Below are 22535 nucleotides of genomic sequence, written 5' to 3' on the forward strand. Positions count from 1 at the left end.
GTGTTTGGTCATTATTTGCTTTTCAGTAGTACTTGCTCAAGTGGTTTTAATCTAGTATAAGCTGCGTAGCCTTTCTTCAGGTTGGCATAAAATACAATGGTCTTCTTACTTTTACAGTTTTCTGAAGGTGATTTCTTAAGATTAAATGCCATCATTATGCTTGGCCTGTCAAGAAGGTAACAGTCCAGTCAGTTCTCTCTTAATATAGAGTAATTTGTGTGATGTCTGACCAGAGTAGACCACCCTCCTGAGCTTGGTGATAGGGAGTCATCTTTCATTATCAACTTTTTTTAAAGGCAAGGCAAAGCAAGATTATTTGTATAGTAGTACATTTTATCCACGCAGGCTCTTCAGTGTGCTTCCTTAAATGCTGAATTTGTACATGACATATTGTTATCACAGTTATTCAGTCCAGTGCCCACCCCTGACCCACAAGATATGAAAGAGGCTGGGTAGGTCCTGGTGTATGCTCGTGCTGCGTATGGGTCCTGCTGGGAGGCAAGGCAAACATTGAATGGGGCAGATCACGTGGGCGGGTTTTTCAGCCTTGAACCAATGGTTTGAGTCCAAGAGGAACGCATCCATGGATTTCAGAACACGTGAGTCCAAAGTCTAGAGTTGTTGCGGAAGTTTAGTGTGTGGAATTCGTCTATTCGTGACATGTAGCTAATGCACATTTTGATGTGCATGTTAGTTACAGAAAAGTCACTACTATGGCATCTGTTTTTGTTAAACTTGTTGCCGCCGGATTTTATGGAGTAAGCTCGTTTTTAATTGTTGTTGTGAACAAAAGCGTCCTGACAAATTACAGGTTGGTTTGAATAGAAGAAACTCGCTACAAATGTATCACGATTTTCTGTGACATTGTATCAAGGTGTGTTGTAATAACTCATGCAATATTCAGTCGTCCTACAACCTATTTCTTTCTTAAAGATGAGTCAGAAGGAGGAAGGCCGATTTTTTTGTACTTGCTTGTCAAATACCTTTGTTGTACGTGTTACAATGGCAAATAAAAGATATTCCATTCCATTCTATTCTGTTCTATGCTATTCTATTATTTCTGATAGGAAACAAATGAATATGCACAATATACAGTATGTATGTTTATTTCCAGATTTCCTTCTTCACTATGTGTGGGAATTGGGCAGGTAAGACAACTTTTCTTTATCAATTAAACTACATGTAGCCTATGCATAATGAATAAACCATGTTCTAAGATTGGTTTGTTTATTTTAGATGCTGGCCACTATTATTGTGCTGTGGATGGGGAAGAAGATGAAAGTCATCACATTTCCAGACTTGGACAGAAGTATACCTCACAAGGTCAGTAGCTCGCATAGCAAACCTGTCTCCATTTGATTTTTGTCACAGCTTGGACTACTAGCAGTCCACTGATTTTTTTAATTTTGAGATACCAGTGTGGTTTATAAAAGGCTAATAATACTATCCCAATAACAGTGATCACACAGACCAATTCTGATGTAATAAATGTATAACGTACTATGCATGTATAATATGTTATACTTGTCAATGTAAAAACAATAGACAGGCCTAGGCCTACATCCCACAGTCTTTAGGGAGTCACATTCCAAATCAGGCAATCAGGGGTGCCACCTATGGTTGTAAGATTGGATAATGAGTTTATGTACAGTATTTGTACACATTTGTGCAATGTTGCGGTCAAACTGAAGTTTTCTAGTCGCAGGCTATTGAACCACGGACCTCGTAGGCCAGGGATTCTTAACCTTTTTTCTTGAAGCACCCCCTAACCTGTGCCCAAGACAAGCCGCGCACCCCCAACCCAAACGTCTACACGTGTGTATGTACTAGAAAATTATTTAAGTGTATAATTACAATGATTCTTAGCCTGGCCGCGCCAAAAACCCCTACAGCAAAGCTTGCCCCCGGGAGCAAATTCATTTTGCGGCCACTAGGGGCGTCTAGATTTCTAGGCTAAATGATTCTTGCTTTAGATATTAATCAATACTTTAATGACTTAACTTTAGGTCCAAACATGTTTTAATTTGGTATTGATTTGGCCTAATTATAATGTTTGGAAGCAGCATTTTAGTCACAACCTCAACACAAACAAAATTCCGCGCACCCCTTGAAATCTCTGGCGCACCCCCAGGGGGTGCCCGCACCCCAGGTTAAGAACCACTGTCGTAGGCTATGCTAAATTACACACAGGAGAGGTAGCACACAACAGGACAGGCTGTTCCACCAGCTGTGATGGGTGGTAGGCTAATCATCTCTCTGGACAAGGAATGGGTTGTCATGAAACATTCACTGGTAGTAAATGCAAGGTGTATCAATATTTTCAACCACGTTAGAGAAGCCAACCGTGGGATTGTACATTATAAGAATGTTTTGTAACTTGAATGTGCATACCGCACCTTTGTTTGTTTTTAAGAAGTATTTTTTTTTTCTCATGCAGATGTTTCCCCTACCTCTCCTGTATGTGGGAAATCAAATAACAGGACTATTTGGAACAAAACAACTTAAGTAAGAATTGTTCACCTCACCAAGTTATCATCACATCATATAGGCCTATGTACACACAGTGTAGTTGCACCTATTAAAAAGTACATACATTTAGTTATGGACTGCAACTACAACAAAATGTCTGGTATCATGAAGCTACCTCGTGCTGTGTGGAAAAAGGCACAGATGAATTGCCGTGACTGGTGGATTACGTTAACAACTCATCACAGTACAATGTAAATATAGCTGCAAGCAGCAATGCGGGGCCAAGCAGTAAACTTGCCAAAGTCGCCACGGCAACAGAAGGAACTGCAGCGCCCCCTTTGGCCCAAATCTCGCCAATGTTGGTGTGCATTCCTTGGAGGGGAGTGTGCTCACATGAACCAAGTTTATTTTGAATCCCTTAAAGGGCTGACAAATATAAGCTCACTTCCTGTTACCTGTTGGTGGCGCTAGAGAGTTTGAGCTGGGAATCTGGATTTTTTTTGTGGGAGGTCATGGGATTGACTAGTATGTGTGCAAAAACTCCTAAAAGAATTTGACAAACGGTTGCTGAGATATGACCTCACTTCCTGTTTCGCTACTTTTACGACAATTTTGATTGTCTGTTACCGCCAAACGATAAGAGTTATCAAAAATTATTCAAATACAGACATGCCTATGAGTCTGAAGATGATGTGTACCTTTTTGCTGGTCATTCTGACAAAAATTGTGTGACAAGTAGCATTTTATTGAATTTTACAAAATTCAAAATGGCGGAATTTCCCTTCTGCATTTACATAACGTTATATAGTGCGTTGGATTTGGCTTGGCCCAAGGATTCTAGTGATAATAATATATTTTACATTGTGCACATGGTTTAAAAGCTACAGGCAAACATGTAGCTAAAATTTTGACCTGTTGGTGGCGCTACAGAGTTTGAGCTGGGGGTCTGAATTTTTTTTCAGTAGGTCATAGGATGGACATCTATATGTGTAAAAAATCCTAGCCGAAACCGACAAAGGGTTGCTGAGATATGACCTCACTTCCTGTTTTGCCACTTTTACAACAATTTTGATTGGCTGTCACGGCTAAACGATAAAAGATATCTAATATTCCTTGAGACCCCATACAAATCTCAGTACAGAGATACAATATACCGAATTTCGGGCGAAATGGTCCAAATTGCGGGAGAAATAGCATTTTTAGTGAATTTCATAAATTCAAAATGGCGGGAAAACTATCCAGGCAGAAAATGTCGTCATAGGGTGTGTTGGATTCGTCTTGGCGCAAGGATTCCAGAGATCCAGGATTATGAAAATTGGCCCAACGGTTCAAAAGTTACAAGCAGAAATGTACCTGCAACTTTCACCTGCTGGTGGCGCTAGACTATTGGGGCTGGGGACCTATAACTCGCTGTGGGTAATGTTGATGCTGCCTCAAATATGTGTGCCAATTTACAGCAATTTTCTATGTGTGGTTCTATGGGCTACCATAGACTTACAGTGAATTTTACAAAATTCAAAATGACGGAATTTCCCTTCTGCGTTGACAAAACTTCATACAGTGCGTTGAATTCGGCTTGGCCCAAGGATTTTAGTGATAATAATATATTTTTCATCGTGCATATGGTTTAAAAGCTACAGGCAAAAATGTAGCTAAAATTTTGACCTGCTGGTGGCGCTACAGAGTTTGAGCTGGGGTTCTAATTTTTTTTGTGGTAGGTTATGGGATGGACTACTATGTGTGTACAAAATCCCAACCTAATTCAACAAACGGTTGTGATACAGTTAGGGCCAGAAATATTTGGACAGCAACACAATTATCATCCTTTTCCACCCTATACCCCACCACAATGGATTTGAAATAAAACAAACAAGCTGTGCATTTACTGTAGACTCTCAGCGTTAATGTGAAGGTGTTAAAATCCATATCGCATAAACAGGAATGAAATAGCAACGTTTTTTGTGTGTGTTGCCCACTTTTCAAGGGATCAAAAGTAATTGGACAGTAGGCTTCTCAGCTATTTTCCAGTCAGATGTGTATTATTCCCATACTACACCATCACCAAGATGTCAATACAAGGTCTTAGAGTTCATTTGAAGTGTTCCATTTGCATTTCCATGCATGTCCATCTGTCACCATCAGTGATGCAAGCCATCATAAGGTGGAAAAAGATCAAAACAAACCCATTTGAGAGATGGGGAAACATTGAATATGATTAATTCAAGAGTTCAGAATGTTGGAAAAAAGAAATACCAGAGCAACACCAAATTACCTGGCAGACATGGAAGACAAATGCTGTGGATGACAGGCAATATTCTGTATCTGGTGAACAAAAACCCATCTCCCAACAGTTGGCCAGATGTAGAACAGTGTCCAGGTGAACGGTGGATACATGTCCAAGGCAACAATCAAGAAAAAGATCAAGAACATTGAGGAACACTTCACCATAGGAAATACAGAGGGTTCACTAAAAGATGTAAATTATTGATTGCATCAGAAATAGCAATACCAGATTTGGCTTTGCCAAACAACGTCTTAAAAAGACTGTATAGGTCTCGAGTTACATCCTATGGACAGAGGAGACAAAAATCATCTTGTACAAGGGTAATGGGAAGAAATGAGTATAGAGAAGGGAAGGAACTGCTCATGATTCAAAGCATACCACCCAATCAGTGAATCATGGTGGTGGTAGTGTCATGGTGTGGGCATGCATATCTGTCAATACGATTATCCCTTGTATTTATTGATGATGAGGACTACCGACAAAAGCCACAGGATGAATTCTGAAGATTTTCAGGCTATATTATCATGTCATATTAAACCTAATGGTTCTGGACTCATTGGACAATGCTTCACAGTGCAGATGGACAATGACCCAAAGCTTCATCTGAAAGCCACTAGCCATTTCTACCCCCCAAAAAGTGGAATATTATTCAATGGCCCAGTCAATCACCTCACCTGAGTACGGTTGAGCAAGCATTTCACTTGCTGGAGGCAAAACTGAAGGGAAAACACCCTAAGAATAAGCAGGAACTGAAGACTGTTGCAATAGAGAGCTCACCATAGCATCACCAGGGATAAAACCCAGTGTCTATTGATGTTTATGGATTGCAAATTACAGGCTGTAACTGAATGGAAAGTATTTGCAACCAAATAATTAAAAATTGAAAGTTTGATGTATAAATACTAGACTGTCCAATTACTTTTGGTCCCTTAAAAATGGGGTAGCACTGATAGAAAATGTCATAATTCCTTCACAGTTCACTCGATTTGGACGCAAACACCCCCATATTAAAGCTGAAAGTCTGCTGTTAATGTACATCTTGTTTGTTTCATTTCAAATCCATTGGGATGGTGTACAGCACCAAAAACATGAAAATTGTGCAGATGTCCAAATATTTATGGCCCTAACTGTATATGACCTCACTTCCTGTTTCGCCACTTTTACGACAATTTTGATTGGCTGTCACGGCTAAACGCTAAAAGATATCCGATATTCCTTGAGACCCCATGTGTAGCTCAGTCCAGAGATACTATATACCAAGTTTCGGGCGAATTGGTCAAAAATTGCGGGAAAAATAGCATTTTTATTGAATTTTACAAAATTCAAAATGGCGGGAAAACTATCCTGGCGGAAAATGACGTCATAGAGTGCGTTGGATTCGTCTTGGCCCAAGGATTCCAGGGATACCAAGTTCATGAAAATTGGCCCAGCGGTTCAAAAGTTACAAGCAGAAATGTACCTGCAACTTTGACCTGCTGGTGGCGCTAGAGTGTTGGGACTGGGGACCTATAAATCGATGTGGGTGATGCTGAGTCTGCCCCGAATGTGTGTGCCAATTTACAGCATTTTCCTACCTACGGTTCTATGGGCTGCCATAGACTTGCTAAGGAGAGGAAAGAGGTGACATAATAATAAGAATACCAGCTAAAACAGTAGGGGCCTTCGCCAGCTTCGCTGCTTGGCCCCTAATAATACAATTTAATACAGCGTGTATCAGCTATCACCAGGTGCCATTTATATAATTCAGTCACATAGAAGTGACATGAACACAGCTCGCATATAGGCCCTTCACCTCCAATATAGACAATGTAGTCAACATTGAAGACGGAGTATGTAGGATTGTGAGTAGGTATTACAACTATCTTGTTCTTGACTTGACTTGACTTGAAATGTGCTGCCTTTTCCCAAAGTTGATCTTTTCAAGAATGTTTACTAAGTAATACACTAATACTTACTAGCAGGGCTCTAAAGTAACTTTTTTCACCACCAGCCAAAATGGCTAGTAGATGTTAATCGTACTAGTCAAACACACACTCACTCTTGGGTCAGCGTGGCTAGTAAGTTGGTCTTTTCTACCAGCCAAACTGAAATTTCACCAGCATTTGGCTGGTTGGCTGGTGCTAATTTAGTGCCCTGCTTACTAGTATGACCAAAGTACAGTACATTTTACAGCTAAAAAATGTATATTACTGGAAATTTAAAATGGCGTGCATGGAGAAGATCCATTTCATGTATGAAAAGTGTAATTTTGGTAACACTTCCAAATAAGGGGCCATAATTAACAGCAAAGTAGCTATAACCTAATACTTTAGTAAGGGTTAATAATCATTACTTAACACCACATTAGACACATATTAATTGTTATTATTATATGGTTGTGACGTCATCTGTCGAATGCTCCATTCATTTCAACGGGGCTCCCCAACGTTCGGACGTCTGTTATTTTTCGATAACGGACGGGTTGGTCTATAACAGACCGCTGTCAATGGCAACAAGACTTTTCACTGCTAAAGCGACTTTTCAACAAGACTCTAATCAGCTGCTGTGATAGACAGCACCCGTTGTCCTGATGGCAACAAGACGTTCACTGCTAAAGCCACTGGCTTGTATACAAGTCAGTGGCTAAAGCGAATGTTTCATATCACTCCGCAGGGGGTCCGGTCTTTTGCCACTCTAATCAGCTGCTGTGATAGACAACACCTGTTGTCCTGGCTACCTAGCTGTTGCCTAGACGGCACTGTTTTGTTTTGCGCAGCAACAATCTTAACATTAAATAGGTCTAAAGAAATGTCCCCGCCATGTGTGAATCATTTAAGTATATCCATATAATAAGCGGGTTAACTTTCGGCGAGTCGGTCGCTTTGTGGAATAGCAGCACTTCAGAGAGAACAAGACCCCTCCGCTCCGCGTCGGGGTCTAAAGATTCTCTCTGTCGTGCTGCTATTCCACGGTAGCGACCTTCTCGCCGAACGTTAACCCTTACTTAATGCATATGTCAAACATTAGCAAGCAGTTACTTAACTATTAGATAACTGTTACAAGTTCATAGCATAAAAATTATTTAACTAATAGTAAGGGTACAGTAATAGTTAAGTAGCTATTAGGTCATACTTAACTAAGGACCAAAATTAACACTTACTTAATACAAAAGTAAGGCATAACTAATGAATAAATAATACCGAAATATTGTCTGTAGATTGAGTACCCATCATGCACTGCACTTCTTGGAGCTAATATTTTCAGACATTAACTTAATTATCACAAAGGAATGGTTTAGTTTCGCTTCAAAACTATTACTCTTCATAATGTTCTGCATTTATTGTAGGGTTTTTACCATTAAAACTAATAAGTGGTATATGAACAAATTACATCTCATCACCCCACCATCATTGAGAAGTGTACGTCCAATCCTTGCTATATAATGGCTCCTGTTGCCATTATTACAGTGATTTGAATGAGTGAACGCTAGACGTCACAGTAGACTAATTACTTAACTATTAGGTATGCGCAGCCAACTCTATTATAAGGGTCCCAAACACCAATATCTATGGATTAATTAGCCATTAGTTATCCGCAGCCAACTCTAATATAAGGGTCCCAAACACCAATATCTATCCATTAATTAACCATTAGTTATCCTCAGCCAACTCTATTATAAGGGTCCCAACTCCCAATATTTATGTATTATTTATCCATTAGTTATGCCATACTTTTGTATTAAGTAAGTATTAATTTTGGTCCTTAGTTAAGTATGACCTGATACCTACTTAACTATTAACTGTGCCCTTACTTATCTATTAGTTAAATAATAATATGCTATTGTTATCTAATAGTTAAGTAACTGCTTGCTAATACTCAACATATGCATTAATAACAATTAATATGTGTCTAATATGGCGTTAAGTAATGGTTATTAACCCTTACTTAAGTATTAGGTTATAGCTACTTTACTGTTAATTATGGCCCCTTATTTGGAAGTGTTACCATAGTTTTTACTTAGAGTTTGAACTACTAAAATATCACATACTGTACCTTTAATAACAAAATGGTTATCAACAACTTTACTGCAGTGTCATGTTTCGGAAATGAACACGAGTTTTGAAAATGTGGCATAATAAAGGTCATGGGTAGAATAGAGCCCTGACTGCTACAATGTTCATTATTTTATCTTTTTTGTCTGTTTCAGTTTACATGGCCTGCTTTGTTTTCATCTGGTTTTTGTTTTTGGTTTTTTTCTCCTAGTCTCCCGATGTTCACAGTGCTCAGAAGGTTCTCAATTCTGTTCACTATGCTGGCTGAGGGGGTTCTGCTTCAGTATGTTTTTTCCCACCATTTTCTATCTTTGTATAATATACAGATAGGATAAATATGAATCATATAAATATACTGAACAAATTAATAAATACATGTATTGCCATTGAGTCAAGTATGTTTTTTTGTTTTTGTTTGTTTTTTTCCCCTCCCAGAAAGACATTTCCTGTGCCCATTCAGCTTACAGTGTTTACAATGATATTTGGGGCATTGGTTGCGGCCAGGTAAATATTCGTCTCCATATTGTCTGAATAAGAAATAACTTCAATAATAAATAAAAACCAACATAATCAATGTAAACCACCAATTAAGTGACTTGATGAGGCTGTGACAGGTAACTTTGTGATCTGTATGTTGCAGCTCTGACTTGGCCTTTGATCTGCAAGGCTATGTCTTCATATCAATCAACAATGTGTTGACTGCAGCCTATGGTGCCTTTATGAAACAAAAGCTTGACTCCAAGGTTTGTGGAAGCGCCTAGCTTAACATTTTGGTTCAATATCGAAGACTCTTGCTCAGGTTACATGGGTTATTGCTGGTTTGGTTTGCAATTACTGTGTATTACATTGTTACTGTTAGTAAAGTAATTGTTTTTTTCTGACAATATGCTTACTTGATCATATTTTTTCAGGAACTAGGGAAGTTTGGCCTACTATATTACAATGCTTTGTTCATGCTCATTCCCACAATTGCTTTGGCATTTTTCACCGGTGACATGCAAAAGGTAAGGCAGCTTGAGAAGGCACTCCCTTATGTCTACTCTGTCATTTTTTTTTTTTTAAAGTGAGAGCCCAACTGGGAAACGCCAACTCCTATTTTCTGCCATACGCTGTACAACCTTTCAGCATTGTTTAACCTACTGTAATGCATATTTTCTCTGTGCTATTGTCCATTTTCAGGCGTTGCAGTATGACGGCTGGGCCGACATACTCTTTATTTTCCAGTTTGTGCTGTCATCTGTTATGGGGTAAACGTTTTTCCCTGTTCCTTTCGAGCAATATCTATCATGTACACTATAGCTTTGCAAACATCCTCCAATGTTATGTTATATGATATAGGCCTACATTTCTTAAGTGAATGCTGACGTTTTAAGTTTAGGATAGGTGCTAACCAGATATTTACTAAGACATGGTGTCAAGAGGTTTTGCCATATAAAACTGCACCCAGTGCAATGCAGTCCCAAATGTAAATTGGCATTCTGATGTAAATTCAAATAGAATCTTTGTCAACGGCGCATTGATCTTAGAAAAAGTCCGCCTCAACCAGAATTTTCAAATAAAGTGGGAGCAGAGAAATCCTGGTTGTAGCGGACTTCTTCATTCTTATCTGGTCATTTGTTTGTCCTGCTCCCAGGTCAGATATTTTTGGATGTGCAGGCTTTAAACTACTTCTTCAACACAGCATTGACTAAAATTACAGCAGGAGAGAAAAATAACCTTCTTTCATCATGTGTAGGTTCATCTTGATGTATTCCATTGTGATCTGTACACAGTACAATTCTGCACTGACAACCACTATTGTAGGCTGCATCAAAGTAAGTCAAATATATAGTATATTATGTATATATTGTGCTTCAAAGTTGTGGTACTAAGAAATTACTGTGCATTTACAAGTACATTGTCTAAATATCCTTTTATCTCATCCATCGTCTCCATCACAGAATATTCTGGTTACCTACATTGGCATGTTTTTTGGCGGAGATTACATATTTTCCTGGGTGAACTTCATTGGATTGAACATTAGGTGAATAACATTTCTTTTTACATTTATCACAGTACACAACTCATATTGCCAAAGCAACAGAGAGTAATACTGTATTCAAATAGCATACTGTTTTTTTAAGTTGAACTTTGCGTTTCCTTCCACAGTATTGCTGGCAGTTTAGTGTACTCGTATATCACCTTCACAAAGGAGCAAGACCAGAAAAGTAAGTACCCCACCCACATGTGTACCCTGACAGCGGACCGAGACATTTGTTGAAGTTGCTCTGTGTCAGTTTAACGCTGCCAGTTCAAACAAAAGCAGAGAAACTTGAAATAATTGACTACAAACCCAACCAAGATGACAAATTCAGCACATCTATCCTTTCTATAACAATCCGTCTACAAGTACATACTCAATATGTCCAACTACTACATACCTAAGTTTGTGAATACTGTAGGTATCGCTGATTTTTCTCTTCGCCATGTAGGATCACATTTCTGGTTTATGTTGTTTTGTACTTTACTTTCCCTCCTGATGCCGGTATTATCTTAAAAAGTGTTCTATTTTCTATTCCTTAGAAAAAGCCTAAGACTCTCCAGTGTGGATAAACCCAGAATAACGGTGAAGACTGTCCATGTCCGACAGCTCCAAGGAAAAGCATCTCAAGAGAAGCATCTGATGCATTTAATTATGTTTTACATGTTTTATCATGTGGAGCTAGGACCCACAAGTGCTGATTTTATATTTGTATATACATTTTATACATTACAAATTATATTTTATTTTAATTCAACATTCAAATGATTTTAATTTTGTACATTGCCATGTGATATTTACATTCCTCGTTGTATATTATTTTTTAAAATAAAAGTATATGGGACAGAAATGCTAGCATAATTGATATCCAACTTGACAACAAAATGTCTCCCACTAATAAAGGCTGAAAAAAGAGATTTGTATGGGGCTGTTAGTCACCTTAAGCATTTGATTGGGATATGGATACAGGGGTCTAGGCTTATCTTGCTACGTCACTGACCACAATTATTATACTGTAGTTTACTTAACTATATCACTTTGTCACTTTTTATTCAATCGAAGTATCACATTGTGCCGTTAATAACAGCCCATTAGAAATATTATGCAAATATTATGAGGTTCAATACTTAGATGACTGGCTTTAACAAAAAAAAGTTGTGATGGACCGATTAAATGAACTTTACAATACACTTTTTACAAAATGCTTTTAGCCTATACCAGTAGCCTGTCACTATCACCATGAGGTAGTTCAAATGCTCATTTCAGGCATATATCCAAATTCTAATTTACCGTCATGAAAAAAATCGTTTTATTAATGTGATCAATAGTCAAATTTCAAGAAAATGTACAGTACATTACTGATATCAACATGGGAGAAATGAAATGGAACAGCATCAAAGTGAGAAGCAGAGCTGGCTGAACAACTGAGAACATATATTTTTTAGATTTTAATGTTAGAATTCAAATCACAGACGTAAGTATGAAAACTTGCTCAGTTTGTTACTTAAATATTTCATCAACACAATTTCACTCAACAGTATTGCCGGCAGTCTGGTACTCCTACAATTGTAATCAAACAACAAAAGAGTGTGACCAGGGACAAACCGAGGAGGATTCAGATCGCAGGTTGAGTTCAGTCAGTAGGAGAGATTAACCAGCTGTAGCCTACATGAGATCAAACCCCCTTGTCTGACCATTTGGACAAGCGGTTAAGACTGTGATAAATGCTATGACCCGGTAAGGCCCCATGAGACATACGCTACTGTAGTAGTTACAGTTCTTGCAGTAGGGAAATGCCCAACATTCAGCCGTCTGTTTCACTGAGGGAATTCATCTCACTGTAAAGACCCAGTGTGCCAATAGAGGAGCACATAAATATGTCGTCATTCCTTGATGAATGGTGCTGTGGCCGTAGTACACAAGAGCTTAGACAACGAACAATAGACAGATTTACAGTAAAGTTATCAAAAACATCTGTACAGGATAAGAAATCTATACAAACTTAACATGTCAAATACATGTTATGCGTGCTTTTCTAACACAAAGAAATAAGTGTTGAAAAGGTCAATGGAATCTAAAATAGTCAAAAAATATAGCTAGTGTGCCGAGTATTGTTTGATAGTAGACATCACTGATGTCAAATGCTGCCTAACAAACCTAGGGGATTTCTCCACTGGCTTATTTATACACAAAATGGGTTGCATGTCTTGCCTCCCAAGTACAAACACAAACGTATGAACAGGAAAAAAAGAATAAAAGTGCATCTTAATGTGCCTGAACTCCCCACACTTAAAACCTCAGTAGCAGAGTCAACTAAACAAATATCACACACACCCCCCCCCCCCCCCACCCCTTTCCTACTTACATGGCTTCAACAACCACTCATATACTTTTATAGAAAATATAAATATATAGTTACAAAAATATTAGACAATTTGCCATACAAATGGAGAAAACCTATTTGTTTTTGTTTTTTTCTTCCTGCGTGGACAGTCCCCCTGTGAGGAGAGGGCCTATCTGATATAAACACACTGGAGTGATGTGAGCTGCCCTCCACAGTAAAAAGGAGAACAGAAGCGCTGCGAGGATCACAGTTGCCCTCCACAGTCTTCCTCTCCTTTGCTTCGCCTTATGGGGGGGTGGGGGATGGGGATGGGGAAGAGGGGGGAATGGGTGCTGCTGCAGAGTTAGAGGGAGGCCACTGTGCTGGGTACAATCTAGGATGCTGCCTGCCACCTCGGCTCTGGATTTGGTCTAAGATTTGGTCTGTGTGCATGTGTGTGAGTGAGTGTACGTGTGTGTGAGTGAGTGTACGTGTGCGTGTGTGTGTGTGTGCTCTCTGTCAGTCCTCCTATGCCAGTGGTGTGTGTGCATGTGTGTGTGCGCTAGAATGTGTCTATTTTGTGTGTGTGTGTGTGTGTGTGTGTGTGTGTGTGTGTGTGTGTGTGTGTGTTAGAATGTCTGTGTGTGTGTGTGTCCTCTCTCAGTCCTCTTTTGCCCGGGAGGCCTCCAGCACGGCCAGAGGCTCTCCGTCAGTCCGGCACTTCTTGACAAGCGGCTCGAATGTCTGGCAGTCGCTCGGCACCCCGGCCGACCCGTCGCCGTTGGAGCTGGGCACCTCCTGGGACTCGCAGCCGTTGGAGTCCTGGACCGAGGGGGCGGGCCGGGGTATGTGGGCCGGCCCATTGAGCTGAACCGGGACCCTGCTCTTCAACTCACCCACCCCACACAGCAGCGGTGGGGGTGGGGGCGGGGGCGGGGGCGCAGGTGGGTACAATCCGACGCCAACGCTATTTACACCTGACAACAACCAGAGGGAGGACAGGATGTAAGAACTGGAAATGTTAACTGGATGAACACTCAATGCCATATCTTTTGTTCAAGCAAGTGTATGCCTCTTTGGTGTACACAGGGTTGAGGGCTTACAATGGAATAAAACAGACTAAAGGGAAAGGAATCGGCGAAATCACTGTTTAAAATTTTATTTACATGAATTTCCCTCTGGATGAATAAAAGGAACTCTACTCTACCTCAGTGTTTCACACACATGGACTATTCTTGATCAAACATCTAAATTTTTCTTGTAAATTAATAAAAATACTCTTCAGTGGTATTAGTTAATTAATTTCTTTATAATTTTTTGACGATGTATCCATTATTTTGAAGTGTTACTCATTCATTACCATTCACCAACATTCGGGAGTTTGGACATTTATGAAAAAATTATGACAGTAGGACAGGAAACAAGAAACGCACTCTGAACAAAGTCTAAGACAACTGATATGCGACAGCCTGTGTAAGCATGAGGCGTTTCAGTTAGTGATGGAGAAGCAATCTACGAGTAGTGCATTACAACCTGCTCACTGCCATTTTGGTAACAGCTAATTAATAACAGGGGCCACGTCGTAGCAAACCAACTGACTGAAGTGTTTGAACTCCATGACAGGGTCACATTTGAATCACATTTTTTTGGAGCTACAATAAAACAAACACCTATTCCCTTACCGTTGTGGTTGAGGCCATCGTCCCGCTCCGAGTGGCTGGTGCTACTGCCTGAGGCAGTGGGGCGAGGGGAGGCCGCCCGGCTCGACGACGCACTCTCCGTCTCGTCCAGCAAGCGGTCCATGTAGTCCCTGGCAAGACCACAGCAACGGGTCAACCATCGCAACCAAGTCTCACTCAACAGTGGTATCAACAATTAACATGTAGTATCTGCAGACAACACAGCAGTACATCCACTTGAGAATCATACTGACTCAAACACTGACACAACAAGTAACGAGTAGCAGCTGACCCCTGCAGACACCACTGCAGCATTTCAACAGGAGCGTCCAACAAACTAAAAACTAAAAGGAGGCAATTGGTGTGAATAAACAGCAGCATAAATGATACTCTACTCTATCTTTGGTAGAATCACTATCAAGTCTCACGCAACAGTGGTACAACAATTGCCGAGTAGCAGCTAGTCCCTGCAGACACCAGTGCTGCACTCCAACATCCAACAAACCAACTCACACACCGACACGACAACGTGATGACCAAGCCAAAACAGCATTGATGATACAATCTCTCATTGGTGTTGCAGAGAAAACAGCTAAGATAATTTAACGCAACATCAAAAAAGACAAAAAACAAAATAACTACGTACTAACCCTGACTGAATGAGTCAGAAACTAGCTCCCATTTCAATTTAATTGTTTTGGTTAATGTTAGTAACCCATTTACATTAACTTTTTCTAGTTATTAGTTGCACTTTGTGACCTTGAAAAACAAGGCAATGGGGTTGACTCCCACTGGACCTCTCCTTCAAGTGCCATCACGTTTTCCCCTTACCCTGCCTTAGTCATGCAACATGGAGAAAATGTGTCCACTTACGTCACTCCAGGGTGGAGGTTGTATTTCCTCTTTCCTAGTCGGGTTTGCTGTGCGAAGAAATCGTACCGCTCAGACTTCTTCCACATGTAATAAAAGGCCACACATTCACCTACAGACCTCGTCCTCACCTATAAACAAAGGGATAGACCAAAAAAACAATACAATCAGTATTCAATTAGCTAAAAATGTGTTACATTTTTAAAGTTCATCAACCCTTTGTCTAGGAGTCAAATGCGAAGATATCATAGGAAAAATAACTTTCATTTTTAAACTTAAAAATACTCTTCTCACCTTGTTGGCCTGTATTAAATGAAAATCTTTTCCATAAGCTTTCAAGCCTTGTTCAAAGTTTCTACACTCTTCCTCCGTCCAGACCGACAATTCTTCTGTAAGATCATTTTAAAAACACACACATTCAGCAAGGTAAACTAAACTCAATGAAAACATTATTTTTCAAGAGATTGATTAGCCTAAATACTTTTTTGTGGATTGGTCCGCAGTTATCCCAAGCATCCAAACGTACCTCTTGCAGCTTTCACATTAAACCTCAGTCTTCTGAGTGCTTCATCAGTGTCAAAATCACACTTCACCAGCTCATACAGTGCCTGGGGAGAGAGAGAGAGAGAGGGAGTGTTATCTACCTAACAATACACAGCTCAAAGAGCAATTTCAGCTGACACTTGTACATTGAGCCAACTACACTGACTTAAACTGGGAGAATATCATAGTGATATAGTCCTTGCCCACAGTACCTCCAGAGACGATTTTCCCTCAGCTTCATTACATTCAGGTGCTTGGGGATTGTATATATTTAAATAATGTGCACCTCCCTGACTCTAAAAAGTAAAAATCTTACCTGCTCATTGTCCTTCACATGTGAGCCTTCTGGGATGGCGTCGACACCTCTTTCTTCACCCGTTCTTCTTGAGGCATCAGTCAAAAACACTATGACTTTGTTTTCTGGAATAACTTCAGGATTCCACAGAAGCTGGTCATCATTTTCATAAACTACAGATAGAGCATTTACTGGTTATCAACAGGTCGGTGGAAAGACAATGAATTCAAAAGGCAATGTTTAACGCGGTCTTAAATGCTGTACAAAAGCCCTCAAATATCAGGTATCATTTAACTAATTGGTATACACACACTGGGGTAGGACAGAACATTGAGCTCACCTTTTTCATTCTCTTTATATTTGCACAACCCTGAGGGAATTTCAGCTTGATACATTGAGCCAACCATGATTTCCTATAAAGATTGAGAAACAATTTGGTTAAATTTTGCAATACTTAGAGAAAACAGCAATTTTGTTCGAAAAAAATAAATAAAATAAATACCTTCTTCCAGTCTTCAGATGGAATGTAGTCTTCATCATCTTCCGATTCCTCTTCGGCGTCATTATCTGCGTAAAGAAGGAAGGCAGTAGACAATTATTTCAAGAGCGACACTAGCCATTGACCAACAAAAACATTTACCAGGTAATGACTAAAAACACAATATACAGTATTCAGAGCAGAGTAGTAGAGTGGAGTAATATTTATTAATTCCGGAGGGAATTAAGTTGTCAAGCAGCATAGATGAATCCACAGTACACAATACAAAAGATTGCATACACTTAATTGCAAAGCATATTATACAGCATATTAAAGTATTTAATTCAGAATCCACCGTACTTTCAAAGAACTTGGGTGGGCGGATGAGTTCTGCAGTCCCGTGAGATTTAGCAGAGCGTGTGATGCCAACAGTGGTGGGGCCAAACTCCTCTGCCTGTCCCGTGGAGACGGTCCGCTCCTCCTGAAGAAGTAAAGCACGTCATCAAAACGCCACCAGGACTCTCATTTAAAATGGTACATGAAATGTATGGTCTGCATGATGATGTACATAATTAATTCAAAACTAAATGAAGGGGTGAAACTGAAATATTTCATTGACAAGTCTCCAGTGATTAGGTCGTTAAAGGTGCACTGTGTAGGATGATGGACCGAGTGTGTATTGCAACTATGCTGCCTGTATTGCCTATTGTCAATTTTGGTCTTTTCATGAATACGTACTAAATCTAACTAAAATGTACTAGTATGACCAAAGTAAAGTGACATTTGCAGCTAAAAATGTCTGGAAATTAAAAATGGAAGACATGGAGAAAATCCACTTTTTCCTGTATGAAAAGTGCAATTTCAATCATGAGCGCTTAGAATTTGGGGGTGATGTATTCATGACAAGGTAATATATGTGATTGGGCAACATTAATTCTGGAAAGAAACACTTTGCACCTTTAAAACGTTTAATGTAGTAAAAAAAAACCTCACCTTGACCCTCTCTGTTTCTGCAGGACCTCTGCTGCCCTCATCATTAATTGCGTCTGGTTCATCATCGTCTTCATCATCGTCGCCCTCCTCTTCGTCTTCCTCCTCCTCTTCTTCCTCTTCCTCCCCATCCACAGACATGCTGTGACCGTAGCCGTAGAGGTTTAAAAGCTCCTGGATTGGCATCTGTCCTTCCTATTTAAAAAAGAACAAGAAATGTATAAAGTAGAAGTATAAAATTAGAATATTACAAAGATTAAATGGGATATACAAACACCATCTATCTTGCTAACTGTAGCTGGAAAATATTTGAATACTATGCAAGCGAGTCAAAAGCTCTGAATAAAATGGCTGGAAAACCTGCCATTCATGGGGTACCCAAGTCTCCGCTCCTTCCGGGCAGCTCATGGGGCTGAGAAAGTTAAAAAGTTTGACTGGGCTCTAATGGACTGATCACACCTATATTCCGATCTACCGCACATTCCCCCCTCAATCACACATATGCTGTACCTCAGAATTAATGATAACCAATGGTGTGATTGTCCAATTCACTTGTCAATTGATTGATGACTTGGCGCGTACAAAATTTGTAATTATTTGGACTACACAACAGAAGTCACATGTCTGACGTGTAGCCACTTCAGCCGCGGTGCAGCGGTAGGGCTGGCTGCGCACCTTCAGCCTCCGTTCACGTCAAATAGGTGAGGCGCACGTTGTAGTCTCTTACCCAGTTTCGCACAAAAACTAAAATTACCTTTCTTGCCTGCCGAAAATGAGTGGTCTGACGACGCCAATCCAATCCAATCTTTTTCTTAAAAGTTTCCATCATGTGTGAAATCAAGAGCACATGCCAAACGGAATCGGGATTTAGCTTGACTCGCTCCATTCACTCCCATTAAAATGTTTTGAGTTACAGCCCCATGGATCGGAAGTACAATGGCGTGACTTAGGTGCCCCAGGTGTACTGGTTCACTCTGGCTGGCTAAGGTAAACACACCATGACCTCGCTTCCTTTAGCAGCTTCGCTGCAACATACAGCAGCGATGGTTGACATGTAAAGGCATTATCAGGTTTTGCAATTTTACGTAAAATAACAATTAGCTGATAACACCCAAAAAGCTCAGACTCAAAGAGACTCAAACACTTTATCATTGTTAATGCCTCAATTCGTATGGTGCCCATTGTGCAATGTTTTTTTTGTTAACTGATTCAAAGTGTTTTATTATCGTCTTTCCACAGGAGCATTTGGAATAGCTGTCACACACCATGTCCTCACATGGCTTGTGTCAATGTTTCACTGAGGAGGAGGCCTGACCTGGTCACAAGACTGGCTGAGGAGACACTTGGCTACAGGTTAGTGTGGGTGCACTGGTACAGTAGGAAACAAGACTTGACATCTTTTATTATAATCGTCACTCCATCGATGTCCACACATCCACTCTGGGTCAAATATAACGGCACACACTAAATATGTAATACACATATCGTGTACCATAAGCACATTGAAATGCACGACAACCATTCAGACTCAGATTCAGATAATTCTGCCAATGTTTTCGCTTTCACTCTGCAGTGAGACACCACTAAGCTGCTCCTTACTGAAGCAAGTCCCTCATGTTGGTAGCAAATTAATTTCTAACCAAATATAGCATGCTAAATTTAAGTAATTTACCATACGCATTCCGTAAATATACACATTTGCAGGTCTTAACATAACCACCACCATCCACAATCAAGTGTAATATAAAATATACTGTACGTGCACCATGCACCAGCACCAGAAGTACAACTACATTTGTGGAAGAAAACGTGTTAAACGGCCAAACAACCAGCCTCACACCAACTAGAGGCACCACAAGTATTGAACATAAAGAAATTAAATTTCTGCAACATAGAAGTAGAACAAGTAAACTTGACATATTATAACGCATGATGACAGATCAAAGAGATACATTCTATGTGATAGCTTATCACACAACACAAAGACACAAGGTAGCCAAACTCCTGAAAGCCATGGCAGCCTGATGTAGCAGGTGCAAACTCCATAAACCATCCAAATGAAACAATCATCAGAAAGAATAAGCAACCACTGAAATCATCCTTAACAGGACTCCAAGCCACGTGAAGCCCATGTCAGCTTTTCCACCTTCCTCCCATCACTGTCAAACATGCACATGAAACAACACAGCCAACAGGCCCAACTCCAATTCTGTCCTTGCATACCTCTGTAATGTACAAAGATGTTGTGTACATGTTTCTGGTTTGCATTATTAAAAGTCTACGTTTATTGGGGGCATGCGTCAGGTACACAGACAACCTACATCTACTGTAGGCAACAGGACAACCATTATGCCAGCAGTTGGCAAGGCAATGCACACTGACTGCACTTACCAAGCCATGTTTGAAAGGTGTGCCAACGGCTTAACAGACATGACCCATAGCCAACTACAAGTGAAAGATCACGAGTACTGCAACAGAAATAGTGGCGCTCCATGCTTGCTGCTCTGCCAAACTCACCCTGGCCAGGTCTTCTATCTCGTTGGTGAAGTTGGTCTCCCCCTCCATCATCTCCTCCTCCTCCAGCGTCCGCTCGTCATCGAAGTCGTGGACCAACATGTCTGCCGAAGGATCAAAGTCCAAGTTGTCTGATCCAGTCGAGCATCCTTACAGGAAGTACGGAGGACAACACACAGGGCACATGATCATTCGACTTCCATGTGGCCACAGCAATTAGTAATTAGTTTTATTTAGTTATAACATAGAATAGCAAATATTCCAGCATTTGCGACTGTAAAATTGCAACATTTAATGCAACATTACAATTTAAATAATATTTTTAATAATCTTCAAATGTATTCGTATGAATATTTACCTGGACTCGAATCCCCACAAGAGGGCTAGGGAAGGGGGAAAGAACGTATATTAGAAACTTCTATCTGATAGGAGACAGCCATCCAATGACATGTTGATCTAGTGCTACATGAAGATTCATTCATAGTACACAATGTCATGAATCATTCATAGGAGCTCTATTGACATTATTTCCTTGCACCATAGAAGCTTATAACACTTGAACTCTGACAATTATAAAATCTCATACACTAACTAATGTTACAAACTGTAGCCTACTGTACTGTTTCATCAACACCATTACTAACAAGCATTCAATTTCCAGATCAGAATAAAGGGAACATCCTAATGGATTACTTTCATATCAAACTGGTCCATGACCCGAATGTAGTCTTTTCCAGAACTGGCGAGAATTCACCATGATGTATGGCCTACTATGCAGCCGCTCAAACACAGGTGTAAGTTGTGTTTAGAATGCCATCTGTAAATAGTGCTGCACTTCTGTCAAGCCCCTTGAAATGCGCCCTGGAAGTTACCTTAACAAGGTACTGCACAGACTAACATTGCCATTTGCAAACATTTATTTACATGCACAATATCAATAGACGCCCCGATATGGTCAGCTTTTGTGTGGGCAGCGGATCTACCATAATCAATTTAATAATTTCATGAACTTGTTTGATTCATTGCAGCTTGGTGCTTGCATTCAGTGTGCTGGCTATGATAATTAAGTTAACTTGCTAATGCTTAGCTTTCTGGCTACCTACTCATCGTAGATGTCTAGTAGGGGCTGACAGCACTCTTTGAATAACAAGAGCGCGAAATTCTTATGTTGACAATATTGTCTAAAATGTAAAAAATAACCATGCGTTAAAAAAACGCAAGCGTATATCCATACCAGACAATATTGAAACCTGCCTACGCTCGCTCCCGTGCGGCTACGCAACTAGCAATGTATAATGTTAACTCCAGATATCAAACGAAGGTAGCGTTAGCAGGCTATACAAGCTACCCAAGGATGGGATTAGCTATTAAGTTTGCAGTATTTGCAGCTAAAACAAGTTCAAATATTAAGTCTATGGAATCGCACATCCCTTAATAATTCAATAGTCAATTCTATATTTACTATGCACTCCGTGGGGAAAAGTAAAATAACTTATTGCAGACAGGGCATCTTTAAAATTCTCATCTTACCTCCGCCATATTTGCGATTTTACAGGGTCACGTTGGGGGTGGTCTGTAATATTTCCCGGATGAACATTCTCATTGGCGCTCCACCCACACAAAGTTGTCCACAGACTGCGCCTCACACCTTGCTGGTGACCAGCCAGCCAGCATATTCCAAGTTCAGTTTTAGTTGATGTGGAAATGTGGTAGCTGTTGTAGAAATCTTCCTTGTTATTTGTATTCGCATTGATGTATGCTCTGTTATTTTGTTATCCTCGACATTCCTACTGAAATTTTAACAGGTCTAATAATAGGCTAATAATAGGATAATAGGCTAAATAATAAATAGGCCTATTATTTCAATTGCCAGAAATACATGAAAAACATGAAATGATAGGAATATTCAGTGTAGTCTCTGATCAGTAGCATTGGCTATAGTCACATGACACTCAGCATGCGTTTTTGGCTGATAGTGATGCATTAAATAATGTTGCGCAATCAGGTCCTGTAGGCCTATAGGCTTCTGTTCCCTCCAG

The 22535-nt window shown here is 40.0% G+C and overlaps 2 protein-coding genes across 2 annotated transcripts; one reads left to right on the forward strand and one right to left on the reverse strand.

The window, feature by feature from the left end:
- The first annotated feature begins 75 nt into the window (after nucleotides 1–75).
- LOC134465558 (nucleotide sugar transporter SLC35D2-like) lies at nucleotides 76–13126 on the forward strand. The gene is made up of 13 exons (XM_063219281.1): nucleotides 76–811; nucleotides 1115–1148; nucleotides 1237–1323; nucleotides 2438–2505; nucleotides 8996–9067; nucleotides 9220–9288; nucleotides 9425–9527; nucleotides 9696–9788; nucleotides 9964–10031; nucleotides 10520–10598; nucleotides 10725–10807; nucleotides 10933–10991; nucleotides 11347–13126. Exons 1-13 carry the CDS (start codon nucleotides 714–716, stop codon nucleotides 11355–11357), a joined length of 924 nt encoding a protein of 307 aa, XP_063075351.1. The 5' UTR covers nucleotides 76–713; the 3' UTR covers nucleotides 11358–13126.
- Nucleotides 13127–13171: 45 nt separating this feature from the next.
- Nucleotides 13172–22043, reverse strand: mier1b (mesoderm induction early response 1b, transcriptional regulator). The gene is made up of 13 exons (XM_063220373.1): nucleotides 22027–22043; nucleotides 20855–20879; nucleotides 20500–20645; nucleotides 17986–18177; nucleotides 17353–17473; nucleotides 17017–17081; nucleotides 16855–16927; nucleotides 16536–16687; nucleotides 16203–16284; nucleotides 15971–16065; nucleotides 15680–15807; nucleotides 14810–14937; nucleotides 13172–14104 (listed from the first exon to the last, which is right to left on the reverse strand). The coding sequence occupies exons 1-13, from the start codon at nucleotides 22033–22035 to the stop codon at nucleotides 13788–13790; spliced, it is 1533 nt and encodes a 510-aa protein (XP_063076443.1). The 5' UTR covers nucleotides 22036–22043; the 3' UTR covers nucleotides 13172–13787.
- Nucleotides 22044–22535: the final 492 nt, after the last annotated feature.

Source organism: Engraulis encrasicolus, chromosome 16 (assembly GCF_034702125.1).
Source record: "Engraulis encrasicolus isolate BLACKSEA-1 chromosome 16, IST_EnEncr_1.0, whole genome shotgun sequence".
NCBI lineage: Eukaryota > Metazoa > Chordata > Actinopteri > Clupeiformes > Engraulidae > Engraulis > Engraulis encrasicolus.